The sequence below is a fragment of the Schistocerca nitens genome, chromosome 10 (assembly GCF_023898315.1).
Source record: "Schistocerca nitens isolate TAMUIC-IGC-003100 chromosome 10, iqSchNite1.1, whole genome shotgun sequence".
Taxonomy (NCBI): domain Eukaryota; kingdom Metazoa; phylum Arthropoda; class Insecta; order Orthoptera; family Acrididae; genus Schistocerca; species Schistocerca nitens.
The window spans coordinates 226,930,673-226,951,934 of NC_064623.1; the positions used below are offsets into that span (position 1 = coordinate 226,930,673).

Sequence of the window (21,262 nt, forward strand, 5' to 3'; positions counted from 1 at the left end):
TGGATTGGAGGTGGAAAACTGACCGTAAATTTAAAAAAATGGCAAGAAGTTATAACAGCAGCATTTGTCTGCTTAACGTGCAAAATGCATCTTGATAGCATTCTCCTGCCTAGCCATTATTTACTGGACAGTATTCGTCCTCTTCTTTAGGCACTCATCCAATTTTCTTTCCATTCTGCATATAGGAGTTTGTGGGTGCAGTCCTTGGCTGTATGCTTAAAGGCAACATGCTGTTGAATTTCTTCTCGTCAGGCACCAGCAGCTCTTTGTAGAACACATTCTGCTCAGCAGCGAGGATGGCAAGTGAGTGATGATGGGATGAGAAGGTGGGTTCGTGGAGGGGGAAGTGGATGGGGATGAGCAGTTGAAGCTCTTAAGTGGTACATATTATGTATACGAATATGCTTCCACTCAAGTGAATTAGCGTCAACTGCTCGCCTCTTCAGTTTTGGAAGAGTTAATGCTTCATGTGGAATACCTCGGCAGCTTGCGAATGCGCACGAACATGGGCATGTATCGGTTTGCAACGTGCATCTTGGCTCCATCCCTCTGCATTGCCACATTCAGATGAATCAAATCATTGTGCTTGTTCCATTATCATAGTCTTCCAGCCACTGTGTAGTGAACTGTGGCTGCAGTGCTTTCTCGAATGTGTATATTGAAAGTCGCTCTATCATTCACAATCATCTCGTTGATGGGACACATTGCAATGCTTCCACGACAGCTCAGCATAGACTGAACCTCCTGACCAATTCTGGTAATCCAAATTTCAATTTCGCGCCAATTTTTGTGAACGGGACGGAGGTGGGACATTGGCAAAGTCCTGGGACAAAGAAATTCCCGCCATTTTTGAATATCCCGCCAAAAGTCCCGCAAGTAGGATAGATGGGGGAGGGGTAGGGTGTGGGGAACCCATGTGCCGGTTGGGGAAAACACGTGACGCCATCCGGCAGTGGGAAGTAATTGATTGATCAACTTAATTAATTTGCATATCAATTTGATATGAAAATTGGGTTAGGAGCCCCATTACCCTACGACTAGTGAAAACATGCGAATTTATCTGAGAATCATGACAAATAAGAAGGGGTAATCCGAAAATATTGTATAATGTCTATTTTATAAACCCCTTGTAAGGAATGGAATTAAACTTTAACCTTTACATTAGTTTTGCCTTGGTTTTCAGTTAATGCTGGGTCAGCACTGCTTATGTTAAGCCAGTTGATTACACACCACCACAACCAGGAAAACACGAGAAGACACCAGAGAATGTGGTCTGCACACAATCAAATGAAGTTCGTTTGTGCCCACTACTGTTTACACCAAGGAGACTTCTTGTTTGCTGATTTTCGTTCACTGATGATAATTCACAGGTGTCAACTGTGGTGTAAATCAGGTATTATTTTGTGACTTTGTAGGCTTTCTGGGCAAAATAATTCTCTCCAATCTCCTTTGGTTAGCTGTAGGATCGTAAAATCAACATGACTGAATAATTAGACGATTCATATATGCCCCATCTTCAGGAGAATGATGCTGCTGATTCTCTCTGAAAACTGAGCAATTCATTGTCCTAGATAGGCCTTTGTACTGTATGTGGTGCATGTGCTTCCCACCACAGTTGTTCCCCCAAGACTGGGCTGGTGACACTACCCCTAGTATAACACTGGAGCCAACTATGTATCGCCATCAAGAACTATCTTCAAACACTCAGGTCGACTGCACCAGAGAGCATAGGTTTCGATGTGAGATAGTACAGGGTTCCAAGTCCCACTAAGAAGAAAACTCTTGTCTTTATTGAACAGATTATCTGCCAACCTAATTTCGATTGCCTCTTTATAATCACAGTTCTAAAATTTGAAAGTGCTGGCAAATATCAGAACTAGGTTAATTTCATTCCATGTTACTCATTTAAATAATGTTCTGCTACTGCCGACTTTTCAGAATGTGATGGCGATGTTCCATGCACCTATCCTGAACTGTGCGAATTGAAAGGCCAATGTAAGCACTCCCACGTTCACACCAAGTTTTGTATATTGCAATCTTCCTAAGTCCCAGATCATCTTCGAGAGAACCGAGTAGTGTACTAATCTTGAAAGGTAGATGGAAAAACTTTTAAAATTCTTCCAGTCTGAAACTATATGACACCAGTATTATGAATAAATGCCACAAATCTATGCTCTTCATCATGCACTGCTGGGGATGGTCCAGATTCCGACCAATCTGCTTCTCAGAGTGCACATTTTTCTTAAACACAGCCATCAAAGGTGCAGGTTCATGGGTTAATGCGGTGGTTAGTAGTGGTTGCATTGTCATGATGGAATTTGAACTTCCCACTAGGGGGGGGGGTGGCACTTTCTCACCAGACAGGTTAATTAATTGACCAGTTTAATTAAGTAGTCAAGCAAATTGTTAACAGTGAGAGGGGTCTACTCCAATAACACAGACCCAAAAGTGTACCTATAGCAGTGAGGGGGAAAGGGTTTAGGGGAGGGGATGGGGGGACAACGGCTTAAGTGCCTGTCAATCAAAAGGAAATGGGGGTGACATGGAAAAGCGCTTAACAGAACAATAGGCTAAGGACCTGTCAATCAAAGGAGAACAATAGGTTAAGTACCTGAGTGCATACCTGCCCCTGATGTAGGCAACCCGCAGTAACAAAATGCGCCAGAAACAGATTAGTCCCCCTACTGGTATAGTACTACTGTTCACAGTAAACTTATACTAGAGTGAAATTTTTCATTAAAAATATATTCCCTACTGAACGAACAGCTCTATTCGTGCAATCAATAATAAAAGTGAAATGTGATTGTATGACACTGTTGGCAGAAAGGTCCCATCTGGGGTTCCTTGGCTATTTGGTGCAAATCCTCCTGTCTGACACCAATTTGGCGACTTGCAAGTCGGGGAAGGTGAGTTGAAGTGATTAGAGTAACACAAACATCCAGTTCCCAAGTGAGGAAAATCATTTGCCCCTTGGGTGTCGAAGCAAGGACCCCATGATCTAATGGCAGTGACGCTAATGACTAGACTTCGATCTGTGGACGTTTGTACTAGAAACAAGAATAATGTTCATAATAATAAATTTTGGTCCAGAAAGCTGCTCTTTATTATAACAAACATTTTCAATAACGTTCCAGCAGCCATAAAGAGTTTAACTACTAATGAAGTTGAGGTTAAAAGCAGATTGGTGGCCAACTCTTTCTGTTCGATTGATGAAATTATTAGCAGAACCGAGTTTTGTGTGTATGTTATTGACAATATCAAATAACACTAATGTTATGTACTGTATGACTTGTGTATGAATTCAGTGCAATAATATGATCATTGTAAATAAGTATCCGAAAACGATTTTATGTATGCTGGTGGGTGGCTACAATAGCCCAAGAAATATCATGTGCGTCTCGGTGTATTAAACATTTAAATGTTTTATGACAAATGTTATTACCTTTTAAATTAAAAAGTAAGACTTTTTACTTCTTCTACATCCACAAGGACCTTTTCACTTGTGACGAGTGAAGGTACGTTAGCGTATCAGTTTATCCCTGTTAATATATATTGTGTTCTTGTTTTCTAAGTGTTTTAGATGCTGAAGGATCTCCTCACTATGGATCAATTGGAACGAAAATTACATCTCAACTAATCTTGGGACAGTCTGTATCTATCTTCTATCGCCTGTCAATTCCATTTCTTCGGCACCTCTTGACACTCTTCCTTGGGTCAAACAAACCTGTGATCATTCGTGCTGCTCTTCTTCGGACACGTTCACTGTCTTCTATTAATCATATTTTGTATGGGTCCCACACATTTGAGCAGTATTCTAGGTGATGGGACTTCCTTAGTATGCTACTAATGGACCAAAGTCTGCCACCTGCCTTGCCCAGGACTAAGCTTAAATGATCGTTATGTTTCATATTTGCTAAAAATTAACTACACCCAATATTTGTGTATGAGATTGTTTGCTGATGAAGCAGTTGTGTGGAGGTAAGTAGCTTCAGTGGAAAACCATGAGCAATTGCAGTGGTTAACTGTAAGATAATATCTGTAACAATGAGAAAAATTCTCCTATGGTATCTGATTAGAAGGATTAGTGGTGAACATCTGGGAAACGACACATTGTGTATATGTTTAAGGGTAATGTCAAGCGATGTGAAATGGTACGATCATTTAACATCGATATTCGGGAATGTGAACGGAAGACTTACACTTGTTGAAAGGGTTCTGGGAAAATGTGGTGTATCTGTAAAGGAAATCCAATACGTGATGTTAACGTGACCAGTTCTAACAACTGTTTCTGTGTTTGGAGTCTGTATCAAGGAGGCGTGACAACAGACATAAAACGAACTCAGGAATGTGCTGCACTTTCTGAAGATGAATGTGTGACCATTACGCTGCCGCAGTCGTTTATCTGGCATAGGGATCATAAGAAAAAGTGATGAGGGTATATACAGAGGCATGTAGACAGGCATTTCTCCCCTGCCTCAGCACGCAGATGGAGCAAGAAAGAAAATTGGTGATATTGGTAAATTTATGCTCTGCCATACACTCAACAGTATCTTGCGGTTTATGTACAATGACGTAAAAATCGCAACATCAAAAATAATTAATGTAGAGTAATGACTTTTGGGAATACATTTGTCTAGGTAACACATTTAAATGATTAACAATGTAATGTCACAACTGAATGTAAGCACGAGATAAGCCATAGCGAATGTGAAATGCTGGTATGTTAATACGAAGTGTAACCACATTTAACGACTCTCACAATCCGCAAACACGTGGTCGTCACAAATAGAAATTTTATATAAAATGAGTGCTAAAATTCAGAATAGCTAAGCAAATTGGACAGGATATATTACTGTGAAATACGATCTGCGAACTTAAGGCTCTGAGATCCGTAGTTAACACGTACTGAGCCGACAAAGACACGTGGAAACTAGATTACGAACTGAAATCTAAATTAGCGAAGTTTCAGAAATCTGTTCAGTTGTACTGTACTCGTGAGATCAGACTGAACTGAGAAGATACATCGCGAGTCCACTTGTTTGCTTGCATGCACGGCTAAACGCAACTTAACTGCTCATAATGTTCCGAAATTAGTGAGAAAAGTTCCGTACACCGCTGAACGAGCGATGAGCGAAGAGAGCAACACGTTAATTTTGACTTGAGCTGAAATCTACAAAAATAAGATAATGAGTCATCTATGAGTAGGCACACTCACACTTGGTGTCGCCCGCCTCGCGCCTACCGGAACACTGCCGAACGAATCCTTTGGGGCCCACGGATTCCGTTCTTCCGGCAATGCCCAGAGGCCGCAAACCATAAAAAAAACGGGCTGTGCAGCTGAGTGTGTGTATATTAGTGGCCACAAGGTATATTATCTTTATTTCACCTCACATTTTCCTAAGATTTTGGTAATTATCGGAACGAAAAGACGTATTGCGCTTCTCTCAGCTTTAATGTAATTTCGATACGTTGCCTGCATTTCATATGCATTAATGTGAGACCTAAAACGAACCAAATGCAATATGTACCCAATGCGCTTTTATCTCTGGAATTTCTTTAAAATTTCGTGCAGTTTTTACTTGATTTCGTGTAGAATTTCTTTAAAATTTCGTGCAGTTTTTACTTGATTTCGTGCCGCACAGTAACAATGACGAACAGCGAAAAGAAATGTTGCCCTTTATCGAGCGAGAATATCACGCTCTAAGATGGAAAACAGTATAATTTTTTTTCACGGGATATTTTCTTACAATCGGATGATAAGTATTTCATAGCAGCGGGCGTGTCTACTAGAGCGCTTCGCCGAAAATTCTCATAGCTCCGAGGGCCATACCCGACGTCACACTCACATTCAATGAATCACTGTCCATGACTAATGTACTCGACAACATTTAGACAAGTGATGAGTCAAAAATAACTTCTCATGACTCTCATAACAGTTTTTAACATTGCAGTTCCAGTACCCATATTCAGTTTACAATGATAGTACATTACACTTGATATGGTAGGCAGTTATTTGTAACTGAATATGTCTGTAAGTTGATCCTCAGTATTTCCTCTATTAAGATCACATATTTCAACCACTCTGCGAGTATTTGTCAGCGAAACAATCAATGGAATATTTTCACAATAGCCAATTCCATCCTAAACTGCCTTTAACATTACCATAGCAAATAAAGACATGAAACCGACGCCTACCCACCGTAGACAAGTTTTCGTGTAAACCGACACCACAGACGGTGAACAGTTTGGAAAGATGTACGATAAAATAAAGAAAATTATTCAGATTGTTGTTAAAGTAGATAAAAATTTGAAATACAATGAAAGACGGATTTCGATAGCAGGGACAGGAAGATGAAATAGAAGATGGGCTGGGAGGAAGAAATGAAAGGGTGAGCCGCCTGATAAAATTTCGCGCAGAGCGTAATTTAATCATCGCTAAATCTTTGTTCAAGAATCATGAAAGAAGTACGTCAACACAATAGACTTTTCGAAACACGATTTTAAATTCTAAGACATTTCCAGGTGGAGATACGGACTGAAGATAATTTACTGCAGACAGCAACGAAAGAGACAGCTAAATGTAGCGAATTAAGAGATGAAATCTAAATAAGTTAAGACCATAGCTTGTGGATACTCTTAAAGGGAACATTAGCCAACGATTGATTGAAAGAGAGGAAGGAATACACTACAAGACGAATGGGTACTTTTGAGAGAACAAGCATTGAGAGCAGCACAAGATAAAAAAACGAAAAAGGTGCAGTAGAAAGCCTTGCATAACACGATATATTGACTTGAATTGACAACAGAAGCAAATATAAAAAAGGAGTGCAAAATCGTAAATCAACAAAGGCTTTGCAATTGCACTTGGAAAAGATAGATGGTGCATATAGGACAATCAAATTTAAAAAAATGTTTGGAGCAAACAAAAGCAACTGTACGAATATTTACCGCTCAGATGGCAAGCCAGAATTAAGCAGAGAAGGGAAGGCTGGAAGGTGGAGGAAATATTTGTATGGGGAGGAGGAGACTATACAAACTAAACTGAGCACAATTTTAGAATCCTGTGAAATTTATGAACACGCGACACAATACCGATCCTAAAAGCTATCTTAGTAGACAGACAGAAGAAAGGCAAACCTACGTTAATGGCACTTGCAGATTAAGAGATCTTGATAATCTTGACTGAAATACACTCTTAGAAGCTCAGTGGGTATCAGTGATAAAACACAGAGACATAGAATTCTTTACAGCGTGTACAGAAGTCGTACTATAGTTGTAACTTCAAGGACTAGAAAGGGAAGCAGTAGTTGAGAAGACAAAAGTATGGAAGATAAAAAATGTAGACTGATAATAGCAAGAAAGGTATATCTGAAAAAGAAGAGTTTTTTTTTACCACGATTATAAAGTTAAATGTTGGGAAATACACTCCTGGAAATTGAAATAAGAACACCGTGAATTCATTGTCCCAGGAAGGGGAAACTTTGACACATTCCTGGGGTCAGATACATCACATGATCACACTGACAGAACCACAGGCACATAGACACAGGCAACAGAGCATGCACAATGTCGGCACTAGTACAGTGTATATCCACCTTTCGCAGCAATGCAGGCTGCTATTCTCCCATGGAGACGATCGTAGAGATGCTGGATGTAGTCCTGTGGAACGGCTTGCCATGCCATTTCCACCTGGCGCCTCAGTTGGACCAGCGTTCGTGCTGGACGTGCAGACCGCGTGAGACGACGCTTCATCCAGTCCCAAACATGCTCAATGGGGGACAGATCCGGAGATCTTGCTGGCCAGGGTAGTTGACTTACACCTTCTAGAGCACGTTGGGTGCCACGGGATACATGCGGACGTGCATTGTCCTGTTGGAACAGCAAGTTCCCTTGCCGGTCTAGGAATGGTAGAACGATGGGTTCGATGACGGTTTGGATGTACCGTGCACTATTCAGTGTCCCCTCGACGATCACCAGTGGTGTACGGCCAGTGTAGGAGATCGCTCCCCACTCCATGATGCCGGGTGTTGGCCCTGTGTGCCTCGGTCGTATGCAGTCCTGATTGTGGCGCTCACCTGCACGGCGCCAAACACGCATACGACCATCATTGGCACCAAGGCAGAAGCGACTCTCATCGCTGAAGACGACACGTCTCCATTCGTCCCTCCATTCACGCCTGTCGCGACACCACTGGAGGCGGGCTGCACGATGTTGGGGCGTGAGCGGAAGACGGCCTAACGGTGTGCGGGACCGTAGCCCAGCTTCATGGAGACGGTTGCGAATGGTCCTCGCCGATACCCCAGGAGCAACAGTGTCCCTAATTTGCTGGGAAGTGGCGGTGCGGTCCCCTACGGCACTGCGTAGGATCCTACGGTCTTGGCGTGCATCCGTGCGTCGCTGCGGTCCGGTCCCAGGTCGACGGGCACGTGCACCTTCCGCCGACCACTGGCGACAACATCGATGTACTGTGGAGACCTCACGCCCCACGTGTTGAGCAATTCGGCGGTACGTCCACCCGGCCTCCCGCATGCCCACTATACGCCCTCGCTCAAAGTCCGTCAACTGCACATACGGTTCACGTCCACGCTGTCGCGGCATGCTACCAGTGTTAAAGACTGCGATGGAGCTCCGTATGCCACGGCAAACAGGCTGACACTGACGGCGGCGGTGCACAAATGCTGCGCAGCTAGCGCCATTCGACGGCCAACACCGCGGTTCCTGGTGTGTCCGCTGTGCCGTGCGTGTGATCATTGCTTGTACAGCCCTCTCGCAGTGTCCGGAGCAAGTATGGTGGGTCTGACACACCGGTGTCAATGTGTTCTTTTTTCCATTTCCAGGAGTGTACTTAGTGGTGTGCAGTTATCTACACCGTACCGTTCCTCGTGTATCGGAGTGAAAGATTCGTTTACATTTCCTGTTAATGCTTCAGTGTTTTGCCTTTCTATTATATTCATATTGTCTTGGGACCTATAACCTGTTGTACTGTGACTTGGAAACTGCACAATTGGTACATGTGTCGCCGCAACTTGCTCTGTTCTAGCGTCACTCGCGTACGTTCGGAGGGTCGGCTGCCGCTCTGTTGGAATTGCGCGTTTACCGTTTGTCGCTCCCTTGTCTGCTGTGACCGCACATCACCTGCTTCGCTCACCTGTGTTAACTGTTCTTTTCCTGTTTTCTTTTGTTTCGGTTCCGTAATTATGGACGCAATCTCTTGCGTATATACGACTGGAATTTCATGACGTTTTTGTGCTTCCGCTACTGCTACGGACAATTGACTTGTTTATTTCTGGATTGCACTGTACGCAAAAGGTAACTGAGACAGATAGATATTGAATGTAGGGCAACGATGTTGTCCAGAAGGGAAAAAGGTGTAAGAAGGAATACACAGCCAATTACCATGTGCTCACCTAGTTCGTAACTCTCAAAGTGTCTGTCCTAAAAATGGCTTTGTTAATGGTGCAATAATATTTCAGCAAGAAACATGTAATATGCACCGCAATATAAACATAACATAGTTCAATAAATTCCCATCTCAACACACTAAAGTTAGCATAATACAATGTGAATCCTGACGTAACGCAAAACATAGCAAAATTCAATGGTTAATTTACCAATATATGTTCTCAAATTTTCCCTCGGGTATAAATTGGTAAGCAGCACTGTTGTATTTTCTGGGCCACATTTCGCTTCATCTGATGTTTGTGTTTCTGTTTAGTTAGGACATCCTGTGGTATCTTTCTCTCCAGTTATATTCTGATCTGTTTCTTTAGCTCTACGTTTTAAGGAAATATCAAGAGCTCAGATGGCAACCCAGTTCTAAGCAAAGAAGGGAAGGCAGAAAGGTGGAAGGAGTATATAGAGGGTTTATACAAGGGCGATGTACTTGAGGACAATATTATGGAAATGGAAGAGGATGTAGATGAAGATGAAATGGGAGATAAGATACTGCGTGAAGAGTTTGACAGAGCACTGAAAGACCTGAGTCGAAACAAGGCCCCGGGAGTAGACAACATTCCATTAGAACTACTGATGGCCTTGGGAGAGCCAGTCATGACAAAACTCTACCATCTGGTGAGCAAGATGTATGAGACAGGCGAAATACCCACAGACTTCAAGAAGAATATAATAATTCCAATACCAAAGAAAGCAGGTGTTGACAGATGTGAAAATTACCGAACTATCAGTTTAATAAGTCACAGTTGCAAAATACTAACGCGAATTCTTTACAGACGAATGGAAAAACTGGTAGAAGCGGACCTCGGGGAAGATCAGTTTGGATTCCGTAGAAATGTTGGAACACGTGAGGCAATACTAACCTTACGACTTATCTTAGAAGAAAGATTAAGAAAAGGCAAACCTACGTTTCTAGCATTTGTAGACTTAGAGAAAGCTTTTGACAACGTTAACTGGAATACTCTCTTTCAAATTCTGAAGGTGGCAGAGGTAAAATACAGGGAGCGAAAGGCTATTTACAATTTGTACAGAAACCAGATGGCAGTTATAAGAGTCGAGGGGCATGAAGGGAAGCAGTGGTTGGGAAAGGAGTGAGACAGGGTTGTAGCCTCTCCCCGATGTTATTCAATCTGTATATTGAGCAAGCAGTAAAGGAAACAAAAGAAAAATTCGGAGTAGGTATTAAAATTCATGGAGAAGAAGTAAAAACTTTGAGGTTCGCCGATGACATTGTAATTCTGTCAGAGACAGCAAAGGACTTGGAAGAGCAGTTGAACGGAATGGACAGTGTCTTGAAAGGAGGATATAAGATGAACATCAACAAAAGCAAAACGAGGATAATGGAATGTAGTCAAATTAAATCGGGTGATGCTGAGGGGATTAGATTAGGAAATGAGACACTTAAAGTAGTAAAGGAGTTTTGCTATTTAGGGAGTAAAATAACTGATGATGGTCGAAGTAGAGAGGATATAAAATGTAGACTGGCAATGGGAAGGAAAGCGTTTCTGAAGAAGAGAAATTTGTTAACATCTAGTATAGATTTAAGTGTCAGGAAGTCTTTTCTGAAAGTATTTGTATGGAGTGTAGCCATGTATGGAAGTGAGACATGGACGATAACCAGTTTGGACAAGAAGAGAATAGAAGCTTTCGAAATGTGGTGCTACAGAAGAATGCTGAAGATAAGGTGGGTAGATCACGTAACTAATGAGGAGGTATTGAATAGGATTGGGGAGAAGAGAAGTTTGTGGCACAACTTGACTAGAAGAAGGGATCGGTTGGTAGGACATATTTTGAGGCATCAAGGGATCACAAATTTAGCATTGGAGGGCAGCGTGGAGGGTAAAAATCGTAGAGGGAGACCAAGAGATCAATACACTAAGCAGATTCAGAAGGATGTAGGTTGCAGTAGGTACTGGGAGATGAAGAAGCTTGCACAGGATAGAGTAGCATGGAGAGCTGCATCAAACCAGTCTCAGGACTGAAGACCACAACAACAACAACAACGTTTTAAGGCAACTGGCACCCTTAATTCATTATTAGAATCGAAATTGTGTGAGTTTTCAACTCAAGCAAACTAAACTTTCCATTTACATACTCTCTACCTGAATGTAATTGCGAAGACGAAACTGATTATTTTACAGTCATAATCAAACATTTCACATCAATTAACATCATTCAATTCATGTCCAGTTGGACCTTTTCTGTGAACTGTACACTATTTACAGATTTTTTCAAATACACTGTCGAAAATAGAAGGTGTAACACAATAAAGCTCCAGTCTGATATGTATCAAGAATGCGAAACTGTTAAATGTCGTGAGGGGTGTTATATGACTAACTCATCCTGAAGTCATGTCCGTCATCGCCAGCAGGAGGTGTGCCTGCTGCTGGTTCTCTGGGCATGATGGCTGGACTATTCTTGGCACATATTGGGTAGTATTAAGCCTTTGCCTAACACTTATCAAACCACTTCTTTTGTTGTATCCCGCATATCCCATAGTTTCCGAAATCACGATTCCATGAATTGGAGAGGTATGCATCTTGAAATCCACTGCTCTCTATGGCTGCTCACCAATCATCTACAAAGACATTGGAGTCGACCTGGCCGCCGCAGACGGAAGTAAGACTCATTGCTGAAACCACACAGTGGCGCTTTATGCACCCCTGGAACCTGGATTTACACCACAATGTCTATAGTGGGAAGGTGTCGCTAATAAACGACCCATGACAACTCAAAATCTCAGCACCGAACCATTTCCCAGGTTGACCTTCCTGTAACCACCCACTGTCGTTTAAGTAGTTTATTCCAGGTCTGTCGCGGTGTAAGTAGGCTTCTCATAGTGGAACGTGTGTTCCACGGTCCGTTACTTTCTGAGACATTTTATCTACTGCTCCACAACCAAGCTGGCATCGTTTATAGTAGTTTAAACAATGTTTCATAGTCTTTCTTGACACTGGTGAATTCTAGTTGTTAGGATAATTAAGAAAAATTAACATGCCCCAATATATCTATGATCTACAACAAAAGGAATATATTAAGTTACGTATTTGCGACACACCATAGGTGAGTTGTGGAATATAGACTTTGATGTACAAGTTCACATGCTATACATTAGAGTTCTATGGGCCCCATCAGCCAATTTCTTGTGTCTGCTGAAGGAATGGTTATGGTTTGTGGCATCCTGTGTTTTCACTTTTCAGTAATCCCACTGTCAATGAATTTTTTATACCTGGCTTCTGTGAAGTACCGTGTGACAAATTTTAAGCCTCTTTTTCCCTAAATTTCGGGTACATATGGACTCAAATCTCTCTGTTGCGTCTTCAGAACGCCATACAATATTCTGTTAATTTAATACTGTTTATTCCTAATGTGTGATCTAGTTTGCAGACTATGCTATACAATGTGCATTTGTGGGGAACGTTTGAGACATAAGATGACCTCCTATATGGTAATATAATTTTTTATTTCTAGATTTGCACTGTTATGACAATACTTTCTGACACAGTTTTCTCCATTTTTATGCAGCACCAGCCCTGTTGGCATCGAGGACGCCAAGAGTCTTGATGGCAGCTGGAATTTGGTTACCAACGTTTCACAGGCTGCAGGAACAGGCTACAAGATACAATACACCACCAAAGAGAAAGTCTCCTGCGGGAATAAAAGTGGTACAAGTTGTCTGGTGCATAGTTGTGACATTTGTAAAAAGATGTTTGCAAATTTGAGGGACCTGAAGGATCACACATGCATGATCAGATGTACCTATCATTCGTGCTGTGTGTGTCGCAAGAAATTCGCAAGGAGGAGTGATTTGAAGAGGCATTTCCTTGTGCACACTGGCGAACGCCCGTACAGCTGTGTCGTCTGCGGCAAGACATTCTCGGAACGTGGCACACTGAAGCGGCATGCGCTCTTGCACACAGGCGAACGCCCATACAGCTGTGCCGTTTGCAGCAAGAGATTCATCCAACGTAATCAATTGAAGCAACATTTGCGGTTGCACACTGACGTAGGTCCCCACATCTGTGGTCTTTGCAACAAGACGTTCAAACATAAAATGTCCCTGAAGCGGCATGCGCAGTTGCACACAGGCGAACGCCCGTACAGCTGTGCTGTCTGCAACAAGACATTCACACAACTTAGTTATCTGAAGCAGCATTCGCTGGTGCACGCTTTCGGACGTGCTTAAATTTGTGGTGTTTGCGAGGAGACACTCGTGGAAAACAAGCATTTGAAGCAGCATTTGTGGTTTCGCACTGGTGAACGCCCTTGCAGCTGTATTGTGCGTCATGATAAATACAGGGTATCAGCAACCTGGGGGAATACCGGACCCTGCACACTCGTACTGAACCATACAATTGCTGCATATGTCAAAAGAAATTCTCATCTAGTAGCACCCTGAGAAAACACTTAGTTCTTCATGTGATACAACATCAATACCCTTGTGGTATGCTTCTATAAATATTGGCAACAATGTACAGGCTAGAAAAACATTTATTTTTGTATTTTCGTACACAGGGCAACTGAGAACTGCCTGAAAAAACACTCTGTGAGAGCACAATGACAGCAACTACATTGTGCCATAAGACGTTGAAGAGTAAAAATGGATTAAAATGCTTGTGAATTCTTAGAGTTAGCGTTTTTATTATACTTTACACCATTCTCAGCCTTGATCATGGTCATTCCCATCTTAAATGGTTCTCCTAAGATATAGTTAAGTAGTTGATGTTGGTGATTGATTGCCATAATCAATAGCCTCTCATTTAGTCAAAACAATATTTTTTTTTTTTTAAACCCAAGTGTCGACAATTCTTCAGATAACAAGAGAAATCTGTCCGCGCCTGATTGAGAGTGGGTCACTTCCTAGTCACCCGAATGGTAACAGTGGTTGACCTGCTGCATGGTTGCAATAATTTGTGTTATCGTTTCAGATTCTTCTCACCTTTTGAAACAGCCATTTTTGGAAATCAGCAGGTCTGTCATAGGGCATAGTGACCTTTTAAGCAGATTTCCAATTTGTTGAGACACTGACTTCCATGAAGGAATGTAATGCTGCCACCTCTACATTACATGTAGTCTTATCTACATCCACATCCATACTCCGCTAGCCACCTGACGGTGTGTGGTGGAGGGTACTTTGAGTACCTGTATCGGTTCTCCCTTCTATTCCAGTCTCGTATTGTTCGTGGAAAGAAATATTGTCGGTATGCCTCTGTGTGGGCTCTAATCTCTCTGATTTTATCCTCATGGTCTCTTCGCGAGACATAAGTAGGAGAGAACAATATACTGCTTGACTCCTCGGTGAAGGTATGTTCTCGAAACTTCAACAAAAGCCCGTACCGAGCTACTGAGCGTCTCTCCTGCAGAGTCTTCCACTGGATTTTATCCATCATCTCCGTAACGCTTTCGCGATTACTAAATGATTCTGTAACGAAGCGCGCTGCTCTCCGTTGGATCTTCTCTATCTCCTCTATCAACCCTGTCTGGTATGGATCCCACACTGGTGAGCAGTATTCAAGCAGTGGGCGAACAAGTGTACTGTAACCTACTTCCTTTGTTTTCGGATTGCATTTCCTTAGGATTCTTCCAATGAATCTCAGTCTGGCATATGCTTTACCGACGATCAACTTTATATGAGCATTCCATTTTAAATCACCCCTAAAGCCTACTCCCAGATAATTTATGGAATTAACTGCTTCCAGTTGCTGACCTGCTATATTGTAGCTAAATGATAAAGTATCTTTCTTTCTATGTATTCGCAGCACATTACACTTGTCTACATTGAGATTCAATTGCCATTACCTGCACCATGCGTCAATCCATTGCAGATCCTCCTGCATTTCAGTACAATTTTCCATTGTTACAACCTCTCGATATACTACAGCATCATCCGCAAAAAGCCTCATTTATGTATATTGCGAATAGCAACGGTCCGACGACACTCACCTGCGGCACATCTGAAAGCACTCTTACTTCGGAAGAAAATACCGGCAATGGAGGGTGAAGCTTTGACAATGCCAGCCACTCGTGCTGGCGAAACGTCAGAAAAATCATTAGATGAACGTCGGCCGAAGAACCCGAGACAGAAGCCAATAGGCAGTTTGTCAACAAGTGGCCACGAAAGCCTCAACAATTTAGAAAATAAAATAGTTCAAATGGCTCTGAGCACTATGGGACTTAACTTCTCAGGTCATCAGTCCCCTAGAACTTAGAACTACTTAAACCTAACTAACCTAAGGACATCACACACATCCATGCCCGAGGCAGGATTCGAACCTGCGACCGTAGCGGTCGCGCGGTTTAACCGCTTGGCCACACCGGCCGGCTACTTCGGAAGACTTCTCTCCATTGAGAATGACATGCTGCGTTCTGTTATCTAGGAACTCTTCAATCCAATCACACAATTGCTCTGATAGTCCATATGCTCTTACTCTGTTCATTAAACTACTGTGGGGAACTATATCGAACGGCTTGCGGAAGTCAAGAAACACGGCATCTACCTGGGAGCCCGTGTCTATGGCCCTCTGAGTCTCGTGGACGAATAGCGCGAGCTGGGTTTCACACGATCGTCTTTTTTGAAACCCGTGCTGATTCCTACAGAGTAGATTTCTAGTCTCCAGGAAAGTCCTTATACTCGAACATAATACGTGTTCCAAAATTCTACAACTGATCGACGTTAGAGGTATAGGTCTATAGTTCTGGACATGTGTTCGACGTCCCTTTTTGAAAACGGGGATGACCTGTGCCCTTTTCCAATCCTGTGGAACGCTACGCTCTTCCTGAGACCTGCGGTACACCGCTGCAAGAAGGGGGGCAAGTTCCTTCGCGTACTCTGTGTAAAATCGAACTGGTATCCCATCAAGTCGAGCGGCCTTTCCTCTTTTGAGCGATTTAAATTGTTTTTCTATCCCTGTGTCATCTATTTCGATATCTACCATTTTGTCATCTGTGAGACAATCTAGAGAAGGAACTACAGTGTAGTCTTCCTCTGTGAAACAGCTTTGGAAAAAGACATTTAGTATTTCGGCCTTTAGTCTGTCATCCTCTGTTTCAGTACCATTTTGGTCACAGAGTGCCTGGACATTTTGTTTTGATCCACCTACCGCTTTGGCATAAGACCAAAATTTCTTACGATTTTCGTATGGGTGGTAATAACAAAGCACATAACAAAAAAATGAGAAATATGTATGTGATTTTCCTATGAAGATAATACAGCAATACTTATAACATGTAGCCTGAAGTGGCGTAAACAAGAAAAATTCAAATGGCTCTGGGCACTATGGGACTCAACTGCTGAGGTTATTAGTCCCCTAGAACTTAGAACTAGTTAAACCTAACTAACCTAAGGACATCACAAACATCCATGCCCGAGGCAGGATTCGAACCTGCGACCGTAGCGGTCTTGCGGTTCCAGACTGCAGCGCCTTTAACCGCACGGCCACTTCGGCCGGCTCAAGAAAAATTGCACGATGGCTCTTCATTGAATTCAACATCAAGCAACTGATAATTTCTTACATATATTTTCCTCCCTTATTGTCACAGACCCCATATTCACGACATTGTACATACATTTCATCCAGTGCAAATTCTAATGACTAAGTGGGAGAAGCTACATACTTGTCATTATGTGCAAGTCATATTTGTCATTGTGACCTGCTGACTCCGTATGCAAGTGCTTGTGGTGGGAAAGCTTGGTTGCGCTGCAAGCAGTCGCTTGCGACTAGTAGTGGTTGATCTTCTTCTACAGGGAGTATACGAACCGGGAGATCCGGGAGAAAACCGGGAAAACCAGGAAATCTTTTAGATTTCCTGGAATTTTTCATTGTTTTAGTTTTCAGTTAAATTGTTGTAATTTTGACTGGTAAGGACCGATACTCTGACAAAGGATATTACTGTATCCCGCTACTGCAGAATAATACTGCAGCAATAATACATGAACGAGAGAAAAAAACGAAAATAAAACTTAAATCGTAAAGGAAATGTGCCATATACTATAACAAAACGCAGGGCTCATTCAAGCGTCTGCCAACAGCAAAATGTGTCAAAGGCTTTAGAAAGACTATCAATGCTTCAGAACAACAAATTGCCTCCGATAAGCGCGACGTTACAACTGTTTACATTAGATTCCTTTTAGCAGTTACTAGCGGGCTTCTGCGCATGCGCAGTTCAGTCGCGTTTGGGTAGCTTCTAGCTACAGAAAGGTGGCTGTTGGCTGTGTAAGCAGCCGCAGCAAGCAGCTGGATGATACCGCGAAAAACTGCTGGAGCGCCCGAGCTGCCAGATTCACGCATGCGCAGCAGGCCCAGCATTTGTACACGTATCCCTGCTGGTTTTAGAACAATTTTGAACACATCCTAAGTTGATTTTTGAAAGAATCATAAAGTGATTTTTGAATGCGTGCATAGTGTACGTCATGTGCCTGTCAGGGGAATCCTCGTCGCATCCAGAAATAAACTTTCCTGCAGACAAAAGGGGACGCGGCTATACGAGCTGAGCAGAGTAAAGCCGTACGGATGATGCCAGTCGCTATGTGATTATGTGGTTGATTCGGTTTGCGAATGATCAGCGTTGTTATAATTATTAGCGAAATCCATAGGTTCAGACTACCAGAGTGGAAATAAACGACCAACAGGTAAGAAAGATTACGTGTTATCTTCTCGGTGTATCCAAGAAAATGAAATTTTGTCAGAAAATTTTAGCCAGATCGCTACACTAGTAAAGACCTGTTATACAGTCTTCGGCTAGCAGCCGCTTAAGTTCTATTCTGGAAGCAGCATGTAACAACGCAACCGGAGAATAATCGCGGTGTAACTAAACTGGTGATTCTGGCAGAGTTACCGAATTTAACCGGCGAATAAGTTTTGAGAATGGTAGAAATATATTACTGGCCATTAAAATTGTTACACCAAGAAGAAATGCAGATGATAAACGGGTATTCATTGGACAAATATATTATATTATAACTGACATGTGATTACATTTTCACGCTATTTGGGTGCATAGATCCTGAGAAATCAGTACCCCGAACAACCACCTCTGGCCGTAATAACGGCCTTGATACGCTTGGGCATTGAGTCAAACAGAGCTTGGATGGTTTGTACAGGTACAGCTGCCCATGCAGCTTCAACACGATACCACAGTTCATCAAGAGTAGTGACTGGCGTATTGTGACGAGCCAGTTGCTCGGCCACCATTGACCACACGTTTTCAATTGATGAGAGATCTGGAGAATATGCTGTCCAGGGCAGCAGTCGAACATTTTCTGTATCCAGAAAGGCCCGTACAGGACCTGCAACATGCGGTCGTGCATTATTCTGCTGAAATGTATGGTTTTGCAGGGATCGAATCAGAGGTAGAGCCACGGGTCGTAACACATCTGAAATGTAACGTCCACTGTTCAAAGTGCCGTCAATTCGAACAAAAGGTGACCGAGACGTGTAACCAGTGGCACCCCATACCATCACGCCGGGTGATACGCCAGTATGGCTATGACGAATACACTCTTCCAATGTAAGTTCACCGTGATTTCGCCAAACACGGATGCGACCATCATGATGCTGTAAACAGAACCTGGATTCATCCGAAAAAAAAATGACGTTTTTCCATTCGTGCACCCAGGTTCGTCGTTGAGTACATCGCAGGCGCTCCTGTCTGTGATGCAGCGTCAAGGGTAACCGCAGCCATGGTCTCCGAGCTGATAGTCCATGCTGCTGCAAACGTCGTCGAACTTGGTGCAGATGGTTGTTGTCTTGCAAACGTCCTCATCTGTTGACTCAGGGATCGAGACGTGGCTGCACGATCCGTTACAGCCATGCGGATAAGATGCCTCTCATCTCGACTGCTAGTGATACGAGGCCGTTGGGATCCAGCACGGCGTTCCGTATTACCCTCCAGAACCCATCGATTCCATATTCTGGCAACAGTCATTGGATCTCGACCAACGCGAGCAGCAATATCGCGATACGATGAACCGCAATCCCGATAGGCTACGATTTATCAAAGTCGGAAACGTGATGGTACGCATTTCTCCTCCTAACACGAGGCATCACAACAACGTTTCACCAGGCAAGGCCGCTCAACTGCTGTTTATGTATGAGAAATCGGTTGGAAACTTTCCTCATGTCAGCACGTTGTAGGTGTCGCCACCGGCGCCAATCTTGTCTGAATGTTCTGAAAAGCTAATCATTTGCATGTCACAGCATCTTCTTCGTGTCGCTTAAATTTCGCGTCTGTAGCACGTCATCTTCGTGGTGTAGTAATTTTAATGCCCAGTAGTGTAGTTCCAAAGTTAGTGATGACAAGATTGTTTGTTAGAACAAAGTTGTTAGGACGAAAAAGAAACAGCGACATCGCACAAATTATGGAAGAATATGACGATTCAAAGTTTATATAAAAATTTCGTACTACTTTTCGATCTCATGCATGAGAAACTGGAGCGTCTGAATGAAATGTAAAACTATTTCCTAACATAAAGCTTTTCGCGTGTACTAGGCTAAATAGTCATTTGATACTGATACTTCGTGAATTATAATCTGTCGTGTTCTAAAAATGACCATTTCTGCCAAAACAGTCTCGTTTATTTGGTGTGTGCTACAATTGCTGCAATATTAGAAAGGCCTATTTTGTTTTATATAGCAGACATGACAAAACAGACGTAATCAGTTCGAGAAACAACACCAGTCTTTGATACTATATGTATTAACAGCTTTTGCAGTATCAGAATACTACATTTCAATTTTTCAAGTAGCAGAACGTTTGACGAATTTTGATGAGGTAATAAATTCTTTCGCAGAAAGAAAAACGTGCCATGTAAAGCTATAGCAAGATCAGAGAGAAAAAAAATGCTTGGAGCTAAGGATTGAAGAAATGTGTACTGCCTTGCTTGTCTCTTGTGTTTACTGGTTTTATGTATCCTATATTTAATTTTATGTCACACAAACCAGGAAGTTATTAGCTAATAGGCAAATAAACAGTGCAAATTTTCTGAAGAGTTCTTCTTCTCCCGATCACAAATAATCTCATCAGTGTTAATTGCGAGGTTTTTTCTTTTTCTTTTTAAAAAGGAAGAGGGGCAGGATGTCAGACCGGCCGACTGGGAGCAGGAGGGGCACCGCAGGACATTTTACTTTCCACTGTCCTGAGTGTAGTTTGATGGCCCCTATTACAAAATGTTGCACGTCTCAATTCCACAGAGCGAAATACAGTGACGTGGGATAGAAGAAAACTATGTGAGGAGGCGTGGCAGTGCACTTCGGCACGCTTAAGACCAGAAACTTGTTTTACATTGCCGCGAACATATTTGTTTTATTATCAGTCTTTTCAGAAACATGTGCGCTTCAAAATGAACATATTCTTGAAAATTCGAATTTTTTTTAAATTTTTGCCGTCCTACCTCAAACGCTCGAGGTAGGAGGGGGGGGGGGGGGGGGGCGCCGGTTCGGAATTATCGTAGACAGAGCAGCCTGAGTTGTAGTGGGCAGGTGGGGAGTCTCCACGTGACCCGTGCTTACGTTTAGTGGTTTTGCTGTTTCCTCTTCGTTTACTGCTCTCGTGTCCAATGAAAACAAAACGGATTTCCGTGGCCAAGACCTATCAAGTCAATAAAATACATTCACATAATTACGGAAGGCTGAAATATGTTATTAGTTCCAGATTTTATTTTATTTCCACCTTTCTGACAGTCAAGTATCAATCACCTTACAGAACAATGAAGTTATTTTTGTCGGTTTGCTAAACAAACTTGGTTTTTATTAATCGTTTCCGCTGAGGCAGTCAATGTATTTAAAACGAAGTGTTTAATTCCACACTATTG

General features: G+C 42.5%; 1 protein-coding gene across 1 annotated transcript in view; it reads left to right on the forward strand.

Moving 5' to 3' along the window:
• LOC126210328 (zinc finger and SCAN domain-containing protein 30-like) overlaps window positions 1–14,080 on the forward strand; it is a 206,898-nt gene extending 192,818 nt beyond the window's left edge. Inside the window, exon 7 of the mRNA XM_049939530.1 lies at window positions 12,979–14,080. Coding sequence (XP_049795487.1) covers window positions 12,979–13,639 — 661 coding nt within the window. The 3' untranslated portion in view covers window positions 13,640–14,080. The remainder of the gene's footprint in view (window positions 1–12,978) is intronic.
• The last annotated feature ends 7,182 nt before the right edge of the window (window positions 14,081–21,262 follow it).